The 21,756-nt window shown below is 37.8% G+C and overlaps 1 protein-coding gene across 4 annotated transcripts in view; it reads left to right on the forward strand.

Moving 5' to 3' along the window:
• Positions 1-21,756, forward strand: part of ZFR (zinc finger RNA binding protein) — a 77,984-nt gene that overhangs the window by 22,351 nt on the left and 33,877 nt on the right. For all 4 annotated transcript variants that reach the window (XR_002124636.1, XM_019647882.1, XM_019647883.1 and 1 more), the window contains 7 exons: positions 1,610-1,828; positions 10,800-11,047; positions 13,896-14,087; positions 14,619-14,910; positions 17,180-17,373; positions 19,347-19,466; positions 20,334-20,479. Coding sequence is in view for 3 of the 4 variants with exons in the window: in XM_019647882.1 (XP_019503427.1) it covers positions 1,610-1,828; positions 10,800-11,047; positions 13,896-14,087; positions 14,619-14,910; positions 17,180-17,373; positions 19,347-19,466; positions 20,334-20,479 (1,411 nt within the window). In the remaining variant the exon portion in view is untranslated. The remainder of the gene's footprint in view (positions 1-1,609; positions 1,829-10,799; positions 11,048-13,895; positions 14,088-14,618; positions 14,911-17,179; positions 17,374-19,346; positions 19,467-20,333; positions 20,480-21,756) is intronic.

The following is a 21,756-nucleotide window of genomic DNA, read 5'->3' on the forward strand; positions in this document are numbered from 1 at the left end:
CTGCTTGCCGCTCACACTGGCTGCTGGCTACACACGGTAGCCCATGGCAACCCACTGCCTCAGGGACTGCAGCCTAGCCATCACCAGCGACCCACGGGCAGCCCAACTCCAGGTTGAGCTGTTGTTCAGCATCTTAGCTGTGGAGGGCAGTGTCACTGGCCCCTCATATGTGGATCCGAACCGGGGCCCTCTGGCATCCCAAGCCAGTTCTTAACTATCGCGCCACTCGGCTGGCCCTATTTTAATTATTTTTGAAGGACCATTGAGGAAGTGAGTAGAACCTTGGGTTAGGAAAGAGTAAGATTGACTTCTAATACTGGCGAATGATTTTTACCTCTCTTTATCTCTTATTTGTAAATGAGGTAGTTGACCCAGATCACACTAGGGTACTTCTAGTTCTAAGATTTTATGCATTCCTTATTATAAGTGGTTTAAAAGTATTTTGAATTATAATGACTGACTTTTAGTCTCATCTCTAATGATTTTTGAGTACAGCAATCTGTAGTGAACTTTCTGGTTAATTATCAAGGTTAAACTGTGCTTAGATTGCATTATCTAAGAGTCAGCTTGATTTAGCCTGAATTCTGACATCGACTATGTGACTTTGTAAGTCATTCAGGTCTTGGACATTAGTTCTTCTTTTAAAATGTCCTCATCTGTGTATTGTGTGGGTCAAATTTCATAAAGTTGTATAAACTCTTAAGTGCAGTTTTTTAAGCTACCTTTACTTAATTGAGCATAAAATGAGTTCGGCCCTCTGATATTTGGGGCTTTCTCAGGAATTACATTTTCATGCTTTAATGATCATTAATAAGTGATTAATTATTAATTTAGTGATAAGGCTCTTAAGATTCTTAAAGTATACATTGGTTTTGAATATGATCAAAGGCAACAGAAAGACACTAATGGTAGCCATTTAAGAATAGCTCTACTCAAGTTATTGACATTTAAGAATTAAGTCGGGCCGGACGAGTGGCGCGCGATGGTTAAGAATTAAGTCAGTAGCACCTTGTGAGTTGGAATTATATTGAAGTTCACTGTGGATAAATCAATAAAATGTGATGACTAGTATATGAATAAGTTCTATATAATGAAACATTGAAATTTTTACTGTGAATTGGAATATATACTTGGAGTCTCTCTCATCTCCATAACTCTCAAGTAGACTGACTCGCCTTAACACACACACACACACACACACACACACACACACACACACACACACACACACTCTTTCTGAAAACTTTATTAATACCTGTTTTAATTAGGACTGGTATTTCAGTTAGATGTAAGCTTTACAAAGTAAAGCTTATTCCTCTTGGAAATAAGAGGAAGGCATCTGGGACAGGATAATAAATTAATTTATGTAAATGTTATATTTTGTTCAATTACTAATAAGAATTTTACCCCTTTTGCCAAGAAGAAATTGCTAGCATCAGATTTACAGTTAATGTGTATACCTATTTTTGTAATTTTCCAGGATATTGGGTACAGTAAGTACAGGAGATGCCTTGGAGATATTGTGGGTTTGGTTCCAGACCACCACAATAAAGTGCATGCTACAAATGGTTCACCCTTCTAATTTTCTGATGTTTCTTTCCAAATTTAGCTCCCAAAGCAGGTTATAGCCAAGGTGCAACTCAGTATACACAAGCCCAGCAAACTCGACAAGTGACAGCCATAAAACCAGCCACACCGAGTCCAGCTACTACTACTTTCTCCATTTATCCTGTATCTTCCACCGTACAGCCAGTAGCAGCTGCAGCTACTGTGGTGCCATCCTATACCCAGAGTGCTACTTACAGTACCACGGCGGTTACTTATTCTGGTAAGACTGATAAACAGTGTTTAAATGAATAAAGAAATTAGAAAGAGACTTGCTAGAAACTACCGAGATTTTACTCCCAGTAGCAAGAATTGAATTAATTGATAGGCTTTAATAAATGTGCATAATGTGACAAATGGGCCATAAGTTGCATGGGGTTTTTTGTTGTTGTTTTTAAGCCAGGAGATTCTAGCAGAACATGAAATGCTCTATTGAATATTTGAAAGCTAGTCATCAGTCTTGGGCCTAGCATTGCAATAAGAGAAAATAACAGTATTCTACTAGTATTCTATTTTATTTCTGACTTTTCCAAGTGAATTTGAAAACTTAAGGCTAACAAGGGAATACCACTGACAAATTATATTTATTTCAGCTCTTCAGGAGCTGTTTCTTTATATTCATTGTCAGGAATAAGTAATCTGAAAAATATTGGGTAGCATTTGTAAACATCCATAAGATAATGGTTATGTAACACATGTCAGAAAGACAGAGTAGTTTTACTTTCCTTAAATAATAATATATTTTTCCTGGACAAGTATAATCACTAAAAACTTACTGTGTCCAGTGCTTTTGCTAATTTCCATCTGAGGGTACCTGTAGTATTTCAGTGATTGAAATCACTTACTACTTTTTTGTAGACACTTGGTCTTGTACTATTGTATGGTTTGTTGTTGTTTTGCATTTTATTATTCCTTAATACCTTACTTATCTTGTTCCATGCAGGATTTAAGGTGACATGAGCAATTTCAATTCTTACCTCTTGATTTAGTTGTAGCTTGAGTGTTAGAAACCTAGCTTCTGAATTAAAAAAATATTTTCTAATTTCTCAAGAGATTTTTTAATCTCTCGCCCTATGTCAAATGCTATACTGGGTGCTAGGGATACAATGGTCAATTAGGCAGGCATGAAGTATTTGGGAACAAGAGTTCATTGTGGCTGGAATACAGCATATATGGGATAATATCAGGAGACGAGGCTGGAAATGTCAGTGTGAAAAAGCCTTGCGGTCTGCTGTGATGTATGTCTTTTTATCTGGGCAGTAAGGGTGCCAAGAGATTTTAAGAAAGGGAAAAATGGGAGTAAATTTGTAAGGTAACTGACAACCACTTGGAAATGAATTGAAGTTGTTGTTATTCCTAGACCTGTCATTCATGATTGCCCAGATATAACTTTTCTGCTTCTCTTGATCTGATTAACCAGTTAATAACTGTAATGGAATTATTTCAGTGAAATCTGAGTGGACATATTTTTTTAGTGTCCACATTAGCTTTAAAATAATGAGTACGATAATACCCTTTCCTTTATATACTGCTTTATTACATGAATAATACAGCATTATTTTGAAACTATTGTAGAAACTGGAGAAAAAAAATTAAAACACTGGACATCTAGCCCTAGACACTAACTGCCATTAACATTTTAGTGCATTTCTTTCTATACTTTTTTCTTCCATGGGGATTTTGTGGTTTGTTTACATACTATAAAGTGTGATAATAAAAATAAGAGTGAATTTTGTTTGTTTGTTTTTGTTTTTTTAGATTTTATTGGGGAGCTGGGGGAGGGGAACAGACAAGTTGCTGTCCTTTTGTTCTTAAGTCTAGTTGTGGAGGATGTTGCTTCACTGACCCATGTTGGTATTATCATTGCGCTCTTCCCAGGTGAGGCAGATTGGTCGCCGGCCTCTGGACGGCGGCTCTTGGCAGCCCATACCGGCTGCCGGCTGCTCAAGCTGGCTGCCTGCCACACATGGCAGCCCACTGCAGCAGGGGCTACAGCCTACGCCATCACCGGCAACCCACGGCAGCCCAGCTCCAGGTCGAGCTGTTGTTCACCGTCTTAGTTGTAGAGGACAGTGTCACTGGCCCTCATGTGGGATCCGAACCGGGGCCCTGCCGCTCAAGAGTTGGCATCCCAAGCCAGCTCTTAACCAGTGTGCCACTCAGCCGGCCCTAGAGTGAATGTTTAAATAAAAGTATTACAGTGAAAGACAAATTGCCATTAATCCCCCTCAAAATACTCCTCCTTGCTTCAAACATACTTATCCCATCATTCTTGCCACTTCTTGAAGCAGTTCTGGAAGTCCCCTTTCATGGGTGTATTTAGTTGTGCTGTAGTGACTGCCTCAGTGTTGTGAATCGATTCAAAACGTTTACCTTTCATGGTCATTTTTACTTTTGCGAAGAGCCAGAAATCTCGCAGTGCCTGATCCGGTGATTAAGATGGGTGAGGACACACCATAATGTTTTTATTTGACAGAAATTGCCGTACCAGAAGCAAAGTGTGACACGGAGCCTTTCCGTTGTGATCACAAAATACGGCGAATGCTGCTGCTGAGTGCCATCCAACGGAAAGGCAAGGATCTTCAGTATGGGAAGTGGTGCGTCGAACCTTAATAACAGTGTATGACAAGTTTCAACTTGTTCAGTGCAGTCAGTCGGGTGTGAGCTATGGTTGAGAGAAGGTTGTTTAAAAGTGTGCTGTAAATCATGGATCACAAACAGTGCATTAACATGAAATGGGCAAATGTCACTCCATGTCACACGCTGCTTCTGGTATGGCAATTTCTGTGAAATAAAAACATTACGGTGTGGGGCCAGCTGAGTGGCTCATTTGGTGAAGAGCTTGCGCAAGAGTGCGAACTCTGTGCAACAGGGTTGCCCGTTCGATTCCCGGCCCGAACTGAGATGCTGTTGCGCTTGCCAACAGGTGGCAGGATGGCTCAGCTAAAAAAAAAAAAAAACACATTGTGGTGTGTCCCCATCCACCTTATTCACATGATCTGGCACTGCGAGTTCTGGCTCTTCCCCAAAGTCAAAATGATTCAGGACGTCGAGGCAGCCACGATAGCACAACTAAAGACACTCACGAAAGAGGACTTCCAAAACTGCTTCAGAAAGTGGCAAGAATGACAGGATAAGTGTGTTTGAAGCGAGTGGGAGTATTTTAAGGGGGGGGTTAATGGCAATGTGTCTTTGACTGTAATAAATGTTTTTTAATTTAAACTTTCATTGTATAGTTTGATCACACCTTGTATGTTTTTCTCCAACTTTTTATTTTAGAAAACGTTAATTTTGCAGAAAAGTTGAAAAAAATAGTATAAATACCCATATACCATTACCTAGATTCATCAGTTATTAATATTTTGTCATATTTGCTTTATCTCTCCTCTTAAAACATTTTCTAATGGGTCAGCAATATATAAAAGTTGCAGATGACATGGCTTTGCCCAGAATTTATCAGCATGTGTTTCTAAGAATAACGGCATTCTTTTACATAGCACAATGCAAATATCTTAATAAAGGAATTGTACATATATTATCTAATAAATTTATTGCATTTTCCACAAATGTCTTATGGCTGGGCTTTCTGTGTATTTGTGCTTTATTTTAAATTTAGAATCCAATCAAGGATCATGGATTGTGTTTGGTTGTAATGTATTGTTTATTTCAGTTTCTTTTAATGTAGAATAATTCCCTATTTTTGTCTTCTCTTTTGTGACCTTGACATTTTTTAAGAGTTCAGGCCAGTTGTAGAATGTCCCACAATCTGGATTTATCTGATTTCAGTATGCTTAGATTCTGGCAGGTTATTAGTCAAACTGTCTTAAGAAAACTTTTCCATTTTACCATATCAGGAGCACGTGATAAATGTCAGTTTATTTCTTATTGATGATACCAAGTATAATCATGGTTAAAGTGGTGACTACCAGATCTCTCCCTTGAAAAGATACCGTTTTCCTTTTGTAATTAATCAAGTAATTTGTGGGCCGGTACCCAGCTACATTTCACTTTATGGTGTTAGATCCTTTGAAATCTCTTAACTGAATCAAATTTGACCGTGGTGGTTGCAGAATTCCTTGAGGTGATTCTTAGGCATTCTTCTATAAAAAAGTCCCCTCCCCCCTCTCTTTTAGTGTTACTATGGACTCATTCCTTTTTATTCAATGTAGTATAATCCATTACCCCCTTTTTTTCTTTTTGAGGCACACATTGTTCCAAATGTGGCCAATGAGTTCCTTTTCAAACCAGCTCCTGAGTCTTTTCGCTTTGAGCACTTCTTTTCCTTTCTGGCACAGTAAGATGTTACAGATGCACTTGGTGATTTTCCTGCCCTAGACTAACAATTAGTCATTTTATGAAGGAGCCATGGTTTCTTAAATGGCAGTGGTATTTAGAAACCAAGATCTATGCTTAGAAATACATAGGTTTTAATGGCTGCATAATATTTTGTGGTATGGAGGTAATATATTTTAAAGTTTCTATTTTGAAACATTTAGTTTCATATTAGGTAAAAACTGGAAAGAACACTGGGTAAAATATTCCTTGTATGTAAAGATTTGTGTGTTTGCCAATTGTTTCCCTAGGATAAATTCCTATATTTGGAATTGTTACATCAAAGGGTATGCACTTTTTGAAGAATATGTGATACACAGTGTGGAATTGCCATCCATAGAGATTATTTTTAGCGCGTCTGTGTTCTAGATCTGCAATTTTATATCAGCTACAAGTTAGGTCACCTATTCTTTTTATCTCATTAAAATGAGTTCTAGAATATTGGTGCATACTAAATGGTGACTTGTAGCATGATGGATTTACTAGTGAAACGGTATGTTTTTGTCGCTGATAATGTAAATTTAAAAATTATGTTTTGAGGGCCGGCCGCGTGGCGCATTGGTTAAGAGCTGGCTTGGGACACCAGCTCTGAGCAGCAGGGTCCCAGTTCCGATTCCACATGAGGGCCAGTGACACTGCCCTCTACAGCTAAGATGGTGAGCAGCAGCTCGACCTGGAGCTGGCTGCTGTGAGTCGCCGGCGATGGCGTAGGCTGCAGCCCCTGCTGCAGTGGGCTGCCATAAGCTACCGTGTGTGTCCGGCAGCCAGCGTGAGCGGCCAGCAGCTGCTGTGAGCTGCCAAGAGCCGCAGTGAGCGGCTGTCCACAGGCCGGCGACTGATCTGCCTCACCCAGGAAGAGCGCAATGATGGTGCCACCTTGGGCCCGTGAAGCAACATTCTCCACAACTAGACTGAAGAACAAAACGACAGCAACTTGTCTGTTCCCCTTCCCCAATTCCCCAATCTGTTCCCCTCCCCCAATTCCCCAATAAAATCTTTAAAAAAAAATTTATATTTTGATTTTTAGTTATGTGCCTTACTAATAATTAACGAACATCTTTACTAAAAGCACTTTTTTTTTTTAAGATTTTTATTTGGGAATTGGGGGGATGGGAACAGTGATGGGGAATGGGGGGAAAGGGAACAGACAAGTTGCTGTCGTTTTGTTCTTCAGTCTAGTTGTGGAGGACGTTGCTTCACTGGCCCAAGTTGGCACCATCATTGCACTCTTCCCGGGCGAGGCAGATCAGTTGCCGGCTTCTGGACGGCCGCTCACGGTGGCTGCTGGCTACATACGGTAGCCCATGGCAACCCACTGCCACAGGGGCTGCAGCCTACACCGTTGCCGGCAACTCACGGGCAGCCCAGCTGCAGGTTGAGCTGTTTTTCAGCATCTTAGTTGTGGGGACCAGTGTCACTGGCCCTCATATGTGGGATCTGGACCGGAGCCCTCTGGCGTCCCAAGCCAGTTCTTAACCATCGCGCCACTCGGCCGGCCCAATAAAAGCACTTTTTAAGTGAAACTGTTTTAGCATTCAAAAATTGGGCTTTTACTTAGAGACACAGCCTTGTATTTGTTTTTCCATTGTACTTTTATAAGAAATGTACCATATTTCCCCATGTATAAGACGCACCCTTTTTTGAAAAATTTGGGGTCTAAAAACTGGGTGCGTCTTATACAGTGGTTGTAGATTTTTTTTACTTGCATTTCCCGCTTTTTCGTGCTTGTTGTCTTTGCACTCATTGTTTCGCACCTGTTACTGATATATTACGGTAGATTACGTTTTGCCATGTTCTGCCCAGAAATGGCTCAGAAAAGATTTTCGTACAGTGCTGAATTCAAGTTAAAAGTGATCCAGTTTGCACAAGTGAATGGAAATTGTGCTGTTGAACGTAAGTTTGGTCCTCCTCCAACTGAAGAAACAATCCGAGACTGGCTAGGGAAGAAGAAACCCTACTGAAAACACCACGGCAGAAGAAGGCCATGAGAGGCAAGTCGGCAAACTGGCCAGATTTAGAGAGGGAATTGAAGATATGGATTGAAGAGCAACGGGCAATTGGGTGATTCGTCATCAGACAGATGAGGACAAGCTAATGGTTGGGAGTTTTGATAGTGATGAGGAGTTGTATGAATTTTATGATGAATAAAACTTGAGTTCAATAACTTTATGTAATACATTTTTTTTCAAATTTCGGGCCCCAAAATTAAGGAGCGTCTTATACATGGGAGCATCTTATACATGGGGAAATAATGGTACATGTTTTTGGTAGTAGACATAGGAGATTTAAAGATGTTCTTTAACAGAGTTTCAGAATCTTTAGCCCACCTTTTAGTGCATGCTTTGACATTTAAAAAACTATAATTATAGTAAGCTATAACTAAGCTTGTTAGTTTTAGATTACATGTGTGCAAATGGAGATTATTTTATAAATATTAACTTAACCTGGTGATTTTTGCAGTTTAAATATCTCAGTGTTTAAGGGACCTCACAATCTTTTAGCCTCAGTTTTCTCATCTGTAAATTAAGGATAGTAATACCTGCCTTAAAAGATCTGTTCTGAGTCTTCACTGGGTCTGGAATACTGCTTCCTATATCGTGGAGTCTCCAAAAGAAAACCAAAACTAAAATTCTTGGTCATTTAGCATTACAAGATGCTGTTGACCTGATTTTACTTTGTTTTCTTGATATGTAACTCATGAAGTTATATAGTTAAGTGGCATTTTTATAGTTTCTATATAGAACAACTATTCATTTGGAAAATGTCTATATTTTAAAGATTTCATATAAAACTCATGGTCCTAACTGGTAATGATGTGAAAATATTTTTATTAGTTTTAATTGGACAATTTTATGGTGTTTTAAAGAGTGAAATTTAAACTGAATACGTTTCTGCCTATAAATCTGAAAGCATTTGGCTGTGAGCTTAATTAGGTTCTTTTATCACATTCTTCAGTAATAAAGGACATTGGTAGGATTGATCAGTAAACAGTTTAATGATCTATAGAATTTTTCTTTTAACCAATTATATCAGTTGTTTTCTGATTGTCTTTTATCTGGTCATATGCTTATTATTGGTATGTTTATCTACTTCCTACTTTTTTAAAAAATATATTTTATTGGGGAATTGGGGGAGGGGAACAGATAAGTTGCTGTCCTGTTGTTCTTCAGTCTAGTTGTAGAGGACGTTGCTTCACTGGCCCGTGTTGGTATTATCATTGCGTTCTTCCCGGGTGAGGCAGTCGCTTGGCCGTCCAATGGCCGGCCGCTCATGGCAGCTCATGAAAGCTCACGCCAGCTGCCGGCCAGCCCCACTGCAGCCTACGGCGTAGGTGACTCATGGCAGCCCAGCTCCATGTCGAGCTGTTGTTCACCATCTTAGCTGTAGAGGGCAGCGTCACTGGCCCTCATGTGGAGTCCGAACCAGAGCGCTGCTGCTCAGAGCTGGCGTCCCAAGCCAACTCCTAATCAACGTGCCACTTGGCCGGCCCCCTACTTCCTACTTTAATTTTTAGATGTTTTCTTATCACACCTTCTATTTTTGTATCTATAAGAATTTACATAATATAATAACCTGCCATAATAGTGTAGGAAAGCTTTTCGTGGAAGATGCCCAACTACTGTCTTCTGGAAATGTCCAGTTTCAGATTCCTATGATTGTGATTTCCCATGCATCTTAACTCTCACTTTCCAATTCATGTTTACTTCTATATGCAGGTATGTTGGAGTCAGTGGGTCATTAGTGTTTACTTTTCAATATAGTGGTCTGCATTTAAGAGACCAAAAAGTTCAGTAGTTCTGTGCCATCCTGGCAACTAGGAATCTCTTTTGAACTTTACATGCATGACTCTTGGCCCATTCATTTCCACTTGAGGGGAAAAAATAAATCTTACTGGAATATGATAAATAGGGAGTCCATGAAATTTCCAGAGATCTTATTTTAGAAGGGGTAATTTTCCCAGTTTTTAGGTAGACTTAGAAATAATCTCATCAGTTTTGTCAAATTGAAAACATTTATAGATCGCTAAATCACTGAACAGAAAAGTACATATTATGTCAACAACTAGCTTAATGTGCTTGTTCATTAGAGACTTTAAACAACAGAAATGGGTGGAATCCATACATGTAACCAGAAAATACAGTGCTTTCATCTTTTGGAAAATGAAACCCATTGTATTTGGTCCTAATTCCAAAATCTTTTATTTGTTGTGTTATATATTTATCTGAACCCTAATTCTGTATCGCAGACTTCTACTAAGCTTTATTCACCTTGCTTCTCCAAACCAGCTTCTATCAGCTCCTTACTTTTTTCAGATGCACAACCCATCAGTCAGTCGCTGGAATTCAAAATTTTGGTGTAATTTTTGTGTTTTCCTCCTCTTTTATATCTTTTATCCTCCTGGCCACCAAGCATGTGAAATCTTTCATGAGTTTCTTTTTTTCCCATCTAGTATCCTAGTTAAGACCCTTTCTCAAATCCAGCACTCTAAATTATATTCAGAGGAATGCTGTTTGGGAAAATATTAACAGGTCCTGTAGCCACATAAGTTGACCAAATACTCTGTCACATCCCTCCAACTGAACTACAATATAAGCTTCTTGAAGACAAGGACCAAGTCTTATACTTTGTTTATACCTGCATCACACCTGGCATGGGTTGAGTAAATACATGTTGATTGACTTATATAAAAGGTAGATTGTTTTCTAGGTTTTGTGAGATATGTTATTTGTAAATATGTTATTTGTAAATATGCACATGTAAACCTACTTTTATGGCAGAATTTATTGAATTTAAATTCATAACATTTAACTTGGCCTCCTACAATTATGTAACGTAATCTTTGTTTGATTTTTATTTGTAAGGTACGTCATATTCAGGTTATGAAGCAGCAGTGTATTCAGCTGCATCCTCCTACTACCAACAGCAGCAGCAGCAACAGAAGCAGGCGGCGGCAGCAGCTGCTGCTGCTGCTGCAACAGCTGCCTGGACAGGGACCACCTTTACTAAAAAAGCACCATTCCAAAATAAACAACTGAAACCAAAACAGCCTCCCAAACCACCCCAGATTCACTATTGTGATGTTTGTAAGATCAGCTGTGCTGGACCACAGGTACTTAAGTTGTATGTTTTACCTTGAGTCTTCAATAGTTAAGTGTGGTTGATAATTCTATTTCTCGTGCCTACAAAGAAGGTTAACATTTTCTTTCCTGTTAGCTTTTAGCTAATGCATACATATTTTGCTAAATGGCTAGTTTTAAAAAGGTATTTGTATTGAGACATAAGAACTCTATTACAAAACTATAAAAATGATTGAATATAAATGAAAACTTTATATTCATTTGGCTCTTTCAGTAAAACTTTAATTTAGCTTAAACGTTTTATATTCAAATTATTTGGGGTTTGGGGGAAGGATTGAATTTTTATTTATTTTTTAGTACCCACAGCTTGCTTTGTAAACTCTTTACACAAGATTCTTCAACTTAAGACAGTTGGTTAATTGATTTCTTTAGCTCTTTTTCAAGGTCCATTTTGAGTGTAAGAATTTTACAGCCAAAAAAGGATGACCATAGAGATAACTCAGTTTACACACTTGCATTAAAGATGGGATGATTTTGTCAAATGTATTATTTTTTTGGAGCATATGAATAGCTAAAGAAAATTGTTTTTCTGGAATTTTAAAAATTCTTAAAATTTAAGAAGTCCTTTTAATCTACAATTTTCAGGATAACATTTCTAATGAGACTGACTTTTGTATATGCTTTATAGAATTTTACTTATTTCTATATAATCTCCTCCAAGATGGAATAGGAGTATGAGGAATAAGAAAGGTGTACAAAAATGTCTTTTTAAAAAATATCAGCTAGTGAAGCATGTAGAACCTTTATTCTTTTTTGTTTGTTTGTTTTGCTTTTTTCCTGGTTGTTTACACCTTAAAATATGTGATTGAGGCATGAGTCTATTTATAAAATCCGATGAGTTCACGCCCATCCTAACTTTGTTAATAGTTTTGAGCGTCTAGTTTTTATATAAAAATTCGATAAGCAGTTAGGCAGATAAAAGGCATAGTATTTGAAAATACCAGATTTTTATTCCTCCATAGTTTCTTCCAGTTATATCTGTCTCCCACCCCTGCCCCATCTGTGTACATTCTTTTTAATTTATTTAGGTTAGTTCTGTCTACTTTTTAATACTGAATTTTAGGGGTGTTTTTCGTTACCAGCATTATCTGAATTACATCAAATTAGGGAATATTTTAATATATGTGGCCAGTTATATAAAACCGGTTTTCTCCCTAATTTGAGCATGATAGGAAATGGTTTCATTGTGATTACATGGTTGGAGGAGAGTGGGCAGGTGGGGAATATTTACAATAACCAGGATTAAACATGAAAGGGAAAAAGGATGTTGGTTTTAGTATTTGAGGAGTAGATCCAACTCTATTATAGCTATTGGGTTGTTGGAAAGGTCATGACGCATTTTTGCAACGAAAAACAAAAAATACGTCATAACTTTTTTCCAACTCAATATTTAGAGAGGATGATGCTATGAGTGGCAAATGTAAACCACAGGTATTTACTGAATATGTCGTACTCATATAGGATAGAGCATTGGTCTAGTGTGATAGGCTAACAGCAACATTTAGAATGAGTGTTTATAAGGCTTACCATTGGTTTGAGGGTATATGGATGGTTACACAAGAACAGGCCAGGGTACTTCTGCAAGTCAGAGGCAGTGCTTTAAGGGGCAATGATAATGAGTCTTTGAGAAACATATTGAGATTGTGTGATAGAGTCCTGATGTGGACATAAGAGGTAGAGTACTTGGGTTCAGATTTAAGGGGCCGGGGCCATGGCTCTGCCACTAATGTGTCCTTGGGTAAGTCAGAGACCTTAACTTCTTTGGGCTTTTGTTTCCTCACTTCTATAATAGGGACTTGTCCTAAATGATTGAGATTAAACTGCTTCATGGAGCCAAGTCAGGCTGCTACAAATAATGAGAGAAGAATAAAATGGCTGGGTCTTAGGTCTCCCTCTTTTTTTCAAAAACAGAACAATTTTCTTTACTTGTGCATAACATTTATAGGAAGGATTTTCTTGTTTAAAAATTAGAAAATTATTATTTTGGGTAATCTCTAATTTTCTACCCAGCTCTGAAATTCTATGATGAATATACAGTTTTATGCTAGTCATATGTCTTGTCTTAAAAACAATTTTAAAAATAAAATATGAAAGAGTAACTATTTGGCCCCACTCGAGAAAAAACAAACCACCCAACAGTCCATATTAACTTATCTTTTTAATAAATCTTTCTTCTTCAATTTTCTGCATTCAAAACAATTTTTAATATATGATTTCACTATTTTGTTGGCTAGTATTACAAAAATAATAATTTTCCTGGCAGTTATACACAATTTTGGCTCTTGTATTTTAAATAGGCATTTGTTAGGGTGGCAAGAATTCTATGTGAAAGTGCATTCTGAATTAGAAAAGTCAGTTTTATAAATAAACATACCTATTTGTGAAGAGTCTTATTACCATAGAGTAACTTTTTATTTTTTCTCATGATATTGATACATTTTCCCTCTCATCTTATTCCTATAGTTAAGTAATTTCTTTATGGAGTGATCATTGTGTATTCTCTATCCAACATTATACATAAGCAGTAAAAAATACAAATTCTTGAAATTGAAAGAGGTTACCTTAATTTGATATTATGGCTATGTATGAAAGTCCTTTGTAAACCAAAGTGTTAGACAAATGTATTCTTGGTAAACAAGGTAAAAAGAACCACACATATATCACATATGTAGGGAATCCACTTACTTTTTTGGTTCAGTTGCTTATAAAATTGTTTACCTAATTTTTAAATGAGTATTAGAGGTTTGAGAGTTGAATACTTTTCAAATGATGTACATAGATAATTAGTATAACAAAACTTATACTTTTTGTTTGAAACAGACTTACAAAGAACATTTAGAAGGACAGAAACATAAAAAAAAAGAAGCTGCATTGAAAGCCTCACAAAATACCAGCAGCAGCAACAACTCTACCCGTGGGACTCAAAATCAGCTACGTTGTGAGCTCTGTGATGTTTCTTGTACAGGAGCAGATGCATATGCTGCCCACATTCGTGGTGCTAAGCATCAGAAAGTAGGTGTTTTTTTCCCACGCACCCTTATGTCTTATTCTGTTTTCTTTTATTTTTTTAGTTGAGGTGGGGATGTTAAGTAAAATTGACACCAAAACTTAAAAAAACTTAAAACTTTGAGTGCATTATAAGCCTTGTTTATATGCTAATATACATAAAGATGACATCAGGTGTTATTGCTTAAAGAGGGAAAGACTGGCGACCTTTCTTTGAATTGAACTAGATCATTTATTCCACCAATTGGAAATTTGTTGTGTGATTATTTTCTTCTTTTTGTCATGCTTAAGTCTAGGTTGGTATGGCCAAGTAATTTCTCTTTCTCTGACTTACTTTCCTCACCTGGTGGTGGATGGAATATGTATCCATATCTGCTTCACAGAAATTATTTTGAAAGTAATGAGTTTTGTGTATGAAATATATAACAATACAACAGAGGAAAATATGGTTTAGATTTTTGTTTTATAATGTCTCTTAGACAAACTTAAAAATCTACACTGAATTTCCTGACAAATAAATGTGCTTTTATTTTGTAGGTGGTTAAATTACACACAAAACTTGGTAAACCCATTCCTTCAACGGAGCCAAACGTTGTTAGCCAAGCGACTTCTTCAGCAGCTGTGTCTGCTTCAAAACCAACTGCCTCTCCTTCAAGCATTGCAGCAAGCAATTGTACTGTGAATACTTCATCAATTGCAACTTCTTCAGTTAAAGGTCTTACAACTACAGGAAACTCGTCTCTTAATAGTACATCCAACACTAAAGTATCAGCAGTGCCTACAAATATGGCTGCCAAGAAGACATCAACACCCAAAATAAACTTTGTTGGCAAGTACTGAAGCATCTTCTGTGTATTCCTCGTAACTGTCAAAAGGGATATTTCTCTTCCAGTCCAGGACTAACCCTTCAGCTTATGCTCTTGTACCTTCTTCTTTTCCCTTCTTCTCTGGGACCTTGTTGAATCACATGTCTGCCTTTTTTTCTCGAATTTTTAGTCCTCTAATCGTTTCTTTGCTCTTCCTTTCAATCATGCAGTTATACCTTTTTTCTTACGTAGCCTTAAATTTTAAAAAATCACATTTTCCCATTGTGATTATCCTCTCAAGCTGCTAACCTAATTCTTACTTTCTCTACTTCTGTACTTCCTATCCAGTTCTCAGTCTGTTACAGTATTTTTTCTTTTTTTAAAAAAAGATTTTATTGGGGAATTGGGGAAGAGGAACAGCCAAGTTGTTGTCTTTGAATCTTAGTTGTGGAGGGCACAGCTAGCTCAGCTCCAAGTCCAGTCGCCATCTGACCTCCCTTTAGCAGCTCGTGCAGCCGCTCAGCTCAAGGTGCCCTGTTCAGTCTTAGTTGCAGGTGGGTGTAGCCAGCCCACCATCCCATGTGGGAGTCCAACCACCAACCTTGTTAGGAGCATGTGCTTTCATCAGCTGAGCCATCCTGCCACCTGTTGGCAGCTTAGCGGCAGCTCAGCTCATCGCAGCTCACTGGCCCATGTGTGAATTGAACCGGCCACCCTGTTGCTCAGAGCTTGCACTCTTAACCAATTGAGCTACTCGGCCGGCCCCAGTATTTGACCCTTTTCTGAAACTGCTTTCAGTAGTTACCAAAGACCTAATTGCCAAATCCAGTGGCCAGTTTTCAGTTTCATCCTGGTGACACCTTAACATTTGACACAGTTGACTCCTATACCTTAAAGCTTAAGATAACGTCTCTATTCTCTATTATCTGTCCACCCACTTCTTTCTCAGGTATCTTTATTGGTTCTCCTGTCTTCATGTTCATAAAATGGTGGTGTTCCTAAGGTTTTGATTTTGTTCTCTTCTTTACTCCCCCAGTATTCATGAGTGGTCTCTTCCATTCCAATGTGTGCAGTGACTTTAAAATATTGTGGGCAAACTCAAAATCCTCATCTGAGTTTTAGAATCATATTTTAGGTATTCTCTGGTCATTATCCTATACAGCTTTATAGGTGCCTACCAGTGTCTCATTGTAACCTATTACTTCCAAACAAGAGTACCATGAAATAACCCCATAAAATTGCTGCTTTTTCACTTGGAAACTTCAATGACATTATTTCTTATTTATTGCCTCCACTTGTGTACCTAGTCATTTCAATGACAATATTTCTAACCAAAAAAAAAAAAAAAAATTTCTTCATCGCCACTGCCTTGTTTTTAGGCCTTCAAAGTTTCTTCAGAGCTTTCTCTATTGTATCCAGTCTCCTCTACACCTGTGGAAGTCATTTTTGTGAAAATATGTATCAAATTGTCTTAGTCTCGTTATTAAAATTTTTCCAGTGACCTTCCCCTTGCATATAGGAAAAAACTCTTATGTTCCTTAATCATGTCATGCAAGGCCCTTGACAGTCTGACTTCTGCCTCATGCCATCACTTACCTAGGTAGTAATTCATACTGAATTACTGAGTCTTCCTTGAATTTTACTGTAGTCTTAACTCCATGTTGTGCTTTTTTGTACTTGCCATTCTTTTTGTTTAGACATCCTTCTCCTCTTTCTGTTTGGCCAGTTCATAGCTGTTACTCTTCTTTCAAAGCTCAGCTCAAGTGTCACACCCGTGGTACAGCCTTTCCTAACTGGATCAGGTTAAAGAGTAATGGCTCCTTTTGCTTTACATTCCCACAATACTCTACTCATACTTATTACAGCACTTATCACATTGTATTATAATTTACTTGTATTTCCCCTTAATTGCTGGTGCGTCACAATCAGCTATACTCAGAATATAGTAACATTGCCCAGTTCCTTGGCAAAGAACTAGGGATACAAACATGAATTAGACTTAGACCCTACGTTTTCAGGTACTTGTTCACTTTTAAGTATTTGATCTTATGAGAGCCATGTGGGGATAGAGAGGATTGTTGGGTTGTAGAGAGGGAAAAAATCAGATGTATTTCATTAATAGGACAAAATAGCCAAGTGCTCTATGTGGTTCTTCATATTTCTGATCTATTGTATGTGGAGTTTGACTTGGTAGAAAAGATAAGAACTTTATCTGCAGTTTTCGTTGCATCAGGTTATACATTTATACAAAAAGTTAAAATTACTGTAAGTAATTGTTTTATGCTTTTCTAGGTGGTAATAAGCTGCAGTCAACAGGAAATAAAACAGAAGACTTAAAAGGAACTGAATGTGTTAAAAGCGCTCCTGTCACTTCTGTGCAGATTCCAGAAGTAAAGCCAGACACAGTGTCAGAACCGGTCACACCTGCCTCTCTTGCTGCTTTGCAGAGTGACGTGCAGCCAGTGGGCCACGATTATGTGGAAGAGGTATTGATTTGATAATACCTTTGCTGTGAAGTTAGATAGAGGGAACAAATCTGTCCCTTTGCTGTAAGCATGGTTTACATGTAAAATGAAATTGTGTTCAGTTATATTTTAGATTTACTTACGAAGGAATATCAAAGGGATCATTTTAAGCTGCCCTTTAAGCTTGCCTAAGTGACATCACAGTTTTTTTGTTAACTTATCTCTTTCCCTGCTAACACCATCGCTGTGGTGTACAGTAACTTTCCGTTTATTTGTTAGGCATTCTTGTAATGTATCTTTCAACTAGCCTGAACATAAAAAGTAAACAAATTGTGAGCAGCAAAAATTTTCACAAAGATGGCCAATATCTGTCTTTCTGAACACTTAGTTTCGTGTGCAAAATTAAGGTTGCTCATTTAAAAGATCCTGTTTCGTTGGTTTCCCAAGCTGATTAGAAAACTATTCCTGTTTTACAGGGAACGTAAACTCAGTAAATGGAGGAGTCAGGGAACATTAAAGGGTCTTGATATAAATATTTGCTATTAGAAAGACTAATAGTGGTTAGTCTTTACTCTTTTATTGTAGAACAGATAAGTTCTCTGAACTTCAGTGTCCACATCTATAAAATTTGGATAGTCCCCAACGAAGTTGTAAGATTAGATGAAATAAAGTACCTAACACAGTACCTAGCATACAGTAGATAATTTTGTAAATATGTGTTCCTTCATCCTTTTCCCCATCAAGTCATGTTGTTTATAAAATGGAAAACTGGGTTATGTAGTTTATAAGTAGTTCACATACAATTTTAATTTAAAGTTGTAGTTCTTAAAAGAGTAATATTTGGTAATCTAGAAAAAATTATTCAGCGAGAACACCTTAATCTTCATTGATATTGGTTAATTTAGTAATCCTAAACTTCACATAATTGTGTTTAGAACCAGTGTTTAAACCTTGCACAGACAATTTGAACTTAGTTTCCATCGTAGACTTCTTAATAACATTCTAGTCTGCTTGTCTTGTAATTGGTTGTGCAGTCAGAAAAAATTAACATTCGTTGTCCATAAAGTTACATATATAAAATCTTGAGCTTTGTAGAAATTTGTATATCAAAATAATGCCTTTAATCACCTTTATCTCCAACAACATTACCTGGTATTCTGTAACTGTTGATGAGAGAATTTAAGGTATCCAGTTGCATTTAAATGTTTACATATAGATAAAAGCATTAAAATTAAAGTTAATTATAAAAGTAAATACATGGCAACACACCTTGCATTCAAGAGTTAAAAATTCTAACATTTAGTTTGTTTCTGTAGATTAGCCTTTTTATTTTAATTTTAATTTAATTTTATTTATTGTTTTAGGATTTTTATTGGGGAATTGGGGGAGGGGAACAGTGCTGGGGAATTGGGGGAAGGGGAACAGACAAGTTGCTGTCNTTGGGGGAAGGGGAACAGACAAGTTGCTGTCCTTTTGTTCTTCAGTCTAGTTGTGGAGGACGTTGCTTCACTGGCCCAAGTTGGCACTGTCATTGCGCTCTTCCTGGGCGAGGCAGATCAGTTGCCGGCTTCCGGACAGCCGCTCAGGACAGCCACTCACGCTGGCTGCTGGCTACACACGGTAGCCCATGGCAACCCACTGCAGCAGGGGCTGCAACCTATGCGCCATTGCCAGCGAGTCACGGCATCCCCTCTCCAGGTTGAGCTGTTGTTCAGCATCTTAGCTGTGGAGGGCAGTGTCACTGGCCCTCATATGTGGGATCCAAACCAGGGCCCTCTGGCGTTCCAAGCCAGCTCTTAACCAACGCGCCACTCGGCCGGCCCCTAGATTAGGCTTTTTTTAAGTGTGTAGACATTGTCTCTTTTTTTCTTCCTTAAAATTCTAATTTTTCAGAACATTTCTTTATTAGACAATCTGGGAGGGTATATGAATGAACTCTTCAACTGTAACATTCCTGTTATGATTCTTCAAATTTTTTTTTTCCCCACACCAAGGTACGAAACGATGAAGGAAAAGTAATTCGATTCCATTGTAAATTATGTGAGTGTAGCTTTAATGATCCCAATGCTAAGGAGATGCACTTAAAAGGACGAAGACATAGACTTCAATATAAAGTGAGTTAAAAACTTCAACTATCTTTTTTTCCTTCTTGTTTTTAAAAGAGTTGGGAACATTCTAGATGCAAAACAAAACATCTAAACATAACTCACTGAGTCCATGAACTCCCACTGTAAGATTAGCATGTCATGCCTCAGATTCAGCTGTTTGGTTTCTACTGATGAGTTTGTTATACTTAGATAAGAAGAATATAACCATGCTTCATCATTTTCCGTGACGGTAAGACAAATCTGTAACAATGCTTGGATCAAGTATAATCACGTAAAGAAGTGTTAGGTCTCCATTCACCCTACTTTATCTTGGTCGAATCCCCATGAAAATGACTTTTGAGATGAGGAATTCTTCATTGAAAATGCTTCAAGTGTTAAGTTAAATCTAAATATTGTGTGTAGGTTTTAATTAGGCTTTACTAATGCACCAGATTCATGTTTTCTCTTGTAAACACAGGTCATAAAAATTAAAATAGTCTTTTAAAGGGCAATTCTTTTCTATAAAAAGAAGCTCTTAACCCCACGCTCAGATAACACTCATCTATTTACCAAAAAATGAAGGAACATTAAATATCCGTTGGTCCCCTAAGGATCGTTTCTATTGATCAGTGTTAAGTTATGTACTTTTTACATACTAAGTATGCAATTTGAAACTTGGACAATTAAGAATTTTTGAGGTGGGAGGGAAAAAAGAATATTTACTAGTGTATTCTGAACCTTTCTGCTGGTTCATACTGACTGCACTCTTACATAATGGAAAATTTGCAACTAAAAGCCTGTGATAAAAGAAAATGTGGGATTGTATGATTTTAAAAATGTGTAGATTGTTGGTAGGGATACTAGTTTTTTAAATATCTTGTCTTATATAAACAGAAAAAAGTCAACCCAGATTTGCAAGTGGAAGTAAAGCCCAGTATTCGAGCAAGAAAAATTCAAGAAGAGAAAATGAGGAAACAAATGCAGAAAGAAGAGTATTGGCGAAGACGAGAAGAAGAAGAACGCTGGAGAATGGAAATGAGGTAATACCTTTAACTTTTAGTAGCATGATAATCAATGGTTCAGCCTTTCTAAAAAACTTAGCTGTTCTGAGTATGTGACTCCCATTCAAAGCAATCCAGATATATCTAATGTACTTTTAAGTTTCACTTTTCAGGAGTTTCCTAGGTCTAGAAAAGAAATGCATTAAATTAAACTAATCCAGTATTTGACCATGGCCTTGGTATTAGGAATTATGTGGTTAAATGGTATATGTATTAAAATATAAAGGAATAGTTTAATATTATAAATAAATGCCTCATTTAAAGCATGTAAAGTAGAACATTTGGTTACATGATAAAAATATCCTGAGCATAAGATTTGGTAGATTCTAAACATTTTAGTGTGTTTTTTATTTATTTATTTATTTTTAAAGATTTTATTGAGGAATTGGGAGATGGGAAACAGCGCTGAGGAATTGGAGGAAGGGGAACAGACAAGTTGCTGTCCTTTTTGTTCTTCAGTCTAGTTGTGGGGGACGTAGTTTCACTGACCCATGTTAGTATTATCATTGCGCTCTTCCCGGGTGAGGCAGATCAGTCGCCGGCCTCTGGACGGCCGCTCACGGCGGCTCTTGACAGCTCACACCGGCTGCTGGCCGCTCACGCTGGCTGCTGGCCACCCACGGTAGCTTATGGCAGCCCGCTGCAGCAGGGGCTGCAGCCTACACCGTCGCCGGCGACTCACAGCAGCCCAGCTCCAGGTCAAGCTACTGCTCACCATTTTAGCTGTTAGAGGGCAGTGTCACTGGCCCTATGTGGGATCCGAACCGGGGCCCTGCTGCTCAGAGCTGGTGTCCCAAGCCAGCTCTTAAGCACTGCGCCACTTTGCCGGCCCTAGTGTGTTTTTTTAAAAAAAACTTTATTATAGCAACTTTAGAGCCTACAGGGAAGGAGAAATGAGAAAACATCTTCCAGAGATATGTTCAGTGTTATTGATGTAACTGACATATCTTCAAGTGGTACAGTTCACATACATTCAGAGTTGTGCACGCATCACCACAATTTTAGAATATTTCCATCACCCCTAAAAGAAACCATGAACCTATTAGCAGCCACTGCCTGTTTTCCTCCCAACCCCTCCCTCTACCCCAAGCAACCACTAATATACTTGCTGTCTCTGTAGATTTACTTATTCTGGAGATTTCATTTAAATGGAATCATATAATACCTGTATGTGGAAGCATGTAATTTGTGTCTGGCTACTTTCACTTAGCATAATGTTTTCAAGGTTCATGCATGTTATTGTATTTATCAGTACT

The sequence above is a fragment of the Hipposideros armiger genome, unplaced genomic scaffold, assembly GCF_001890085.2.
Source record: "Hipposideros armiger isolate ML-2016 unplaced genomic scaffold, ASM189008v1 scaffold_117, whole genome shotgun sequence".
NCBI lineage: Eukaryota > Metazoa > Chordata > Mammalia > Chiroptera > Hipposideridae > Hipposideros > Hipposideros armiger.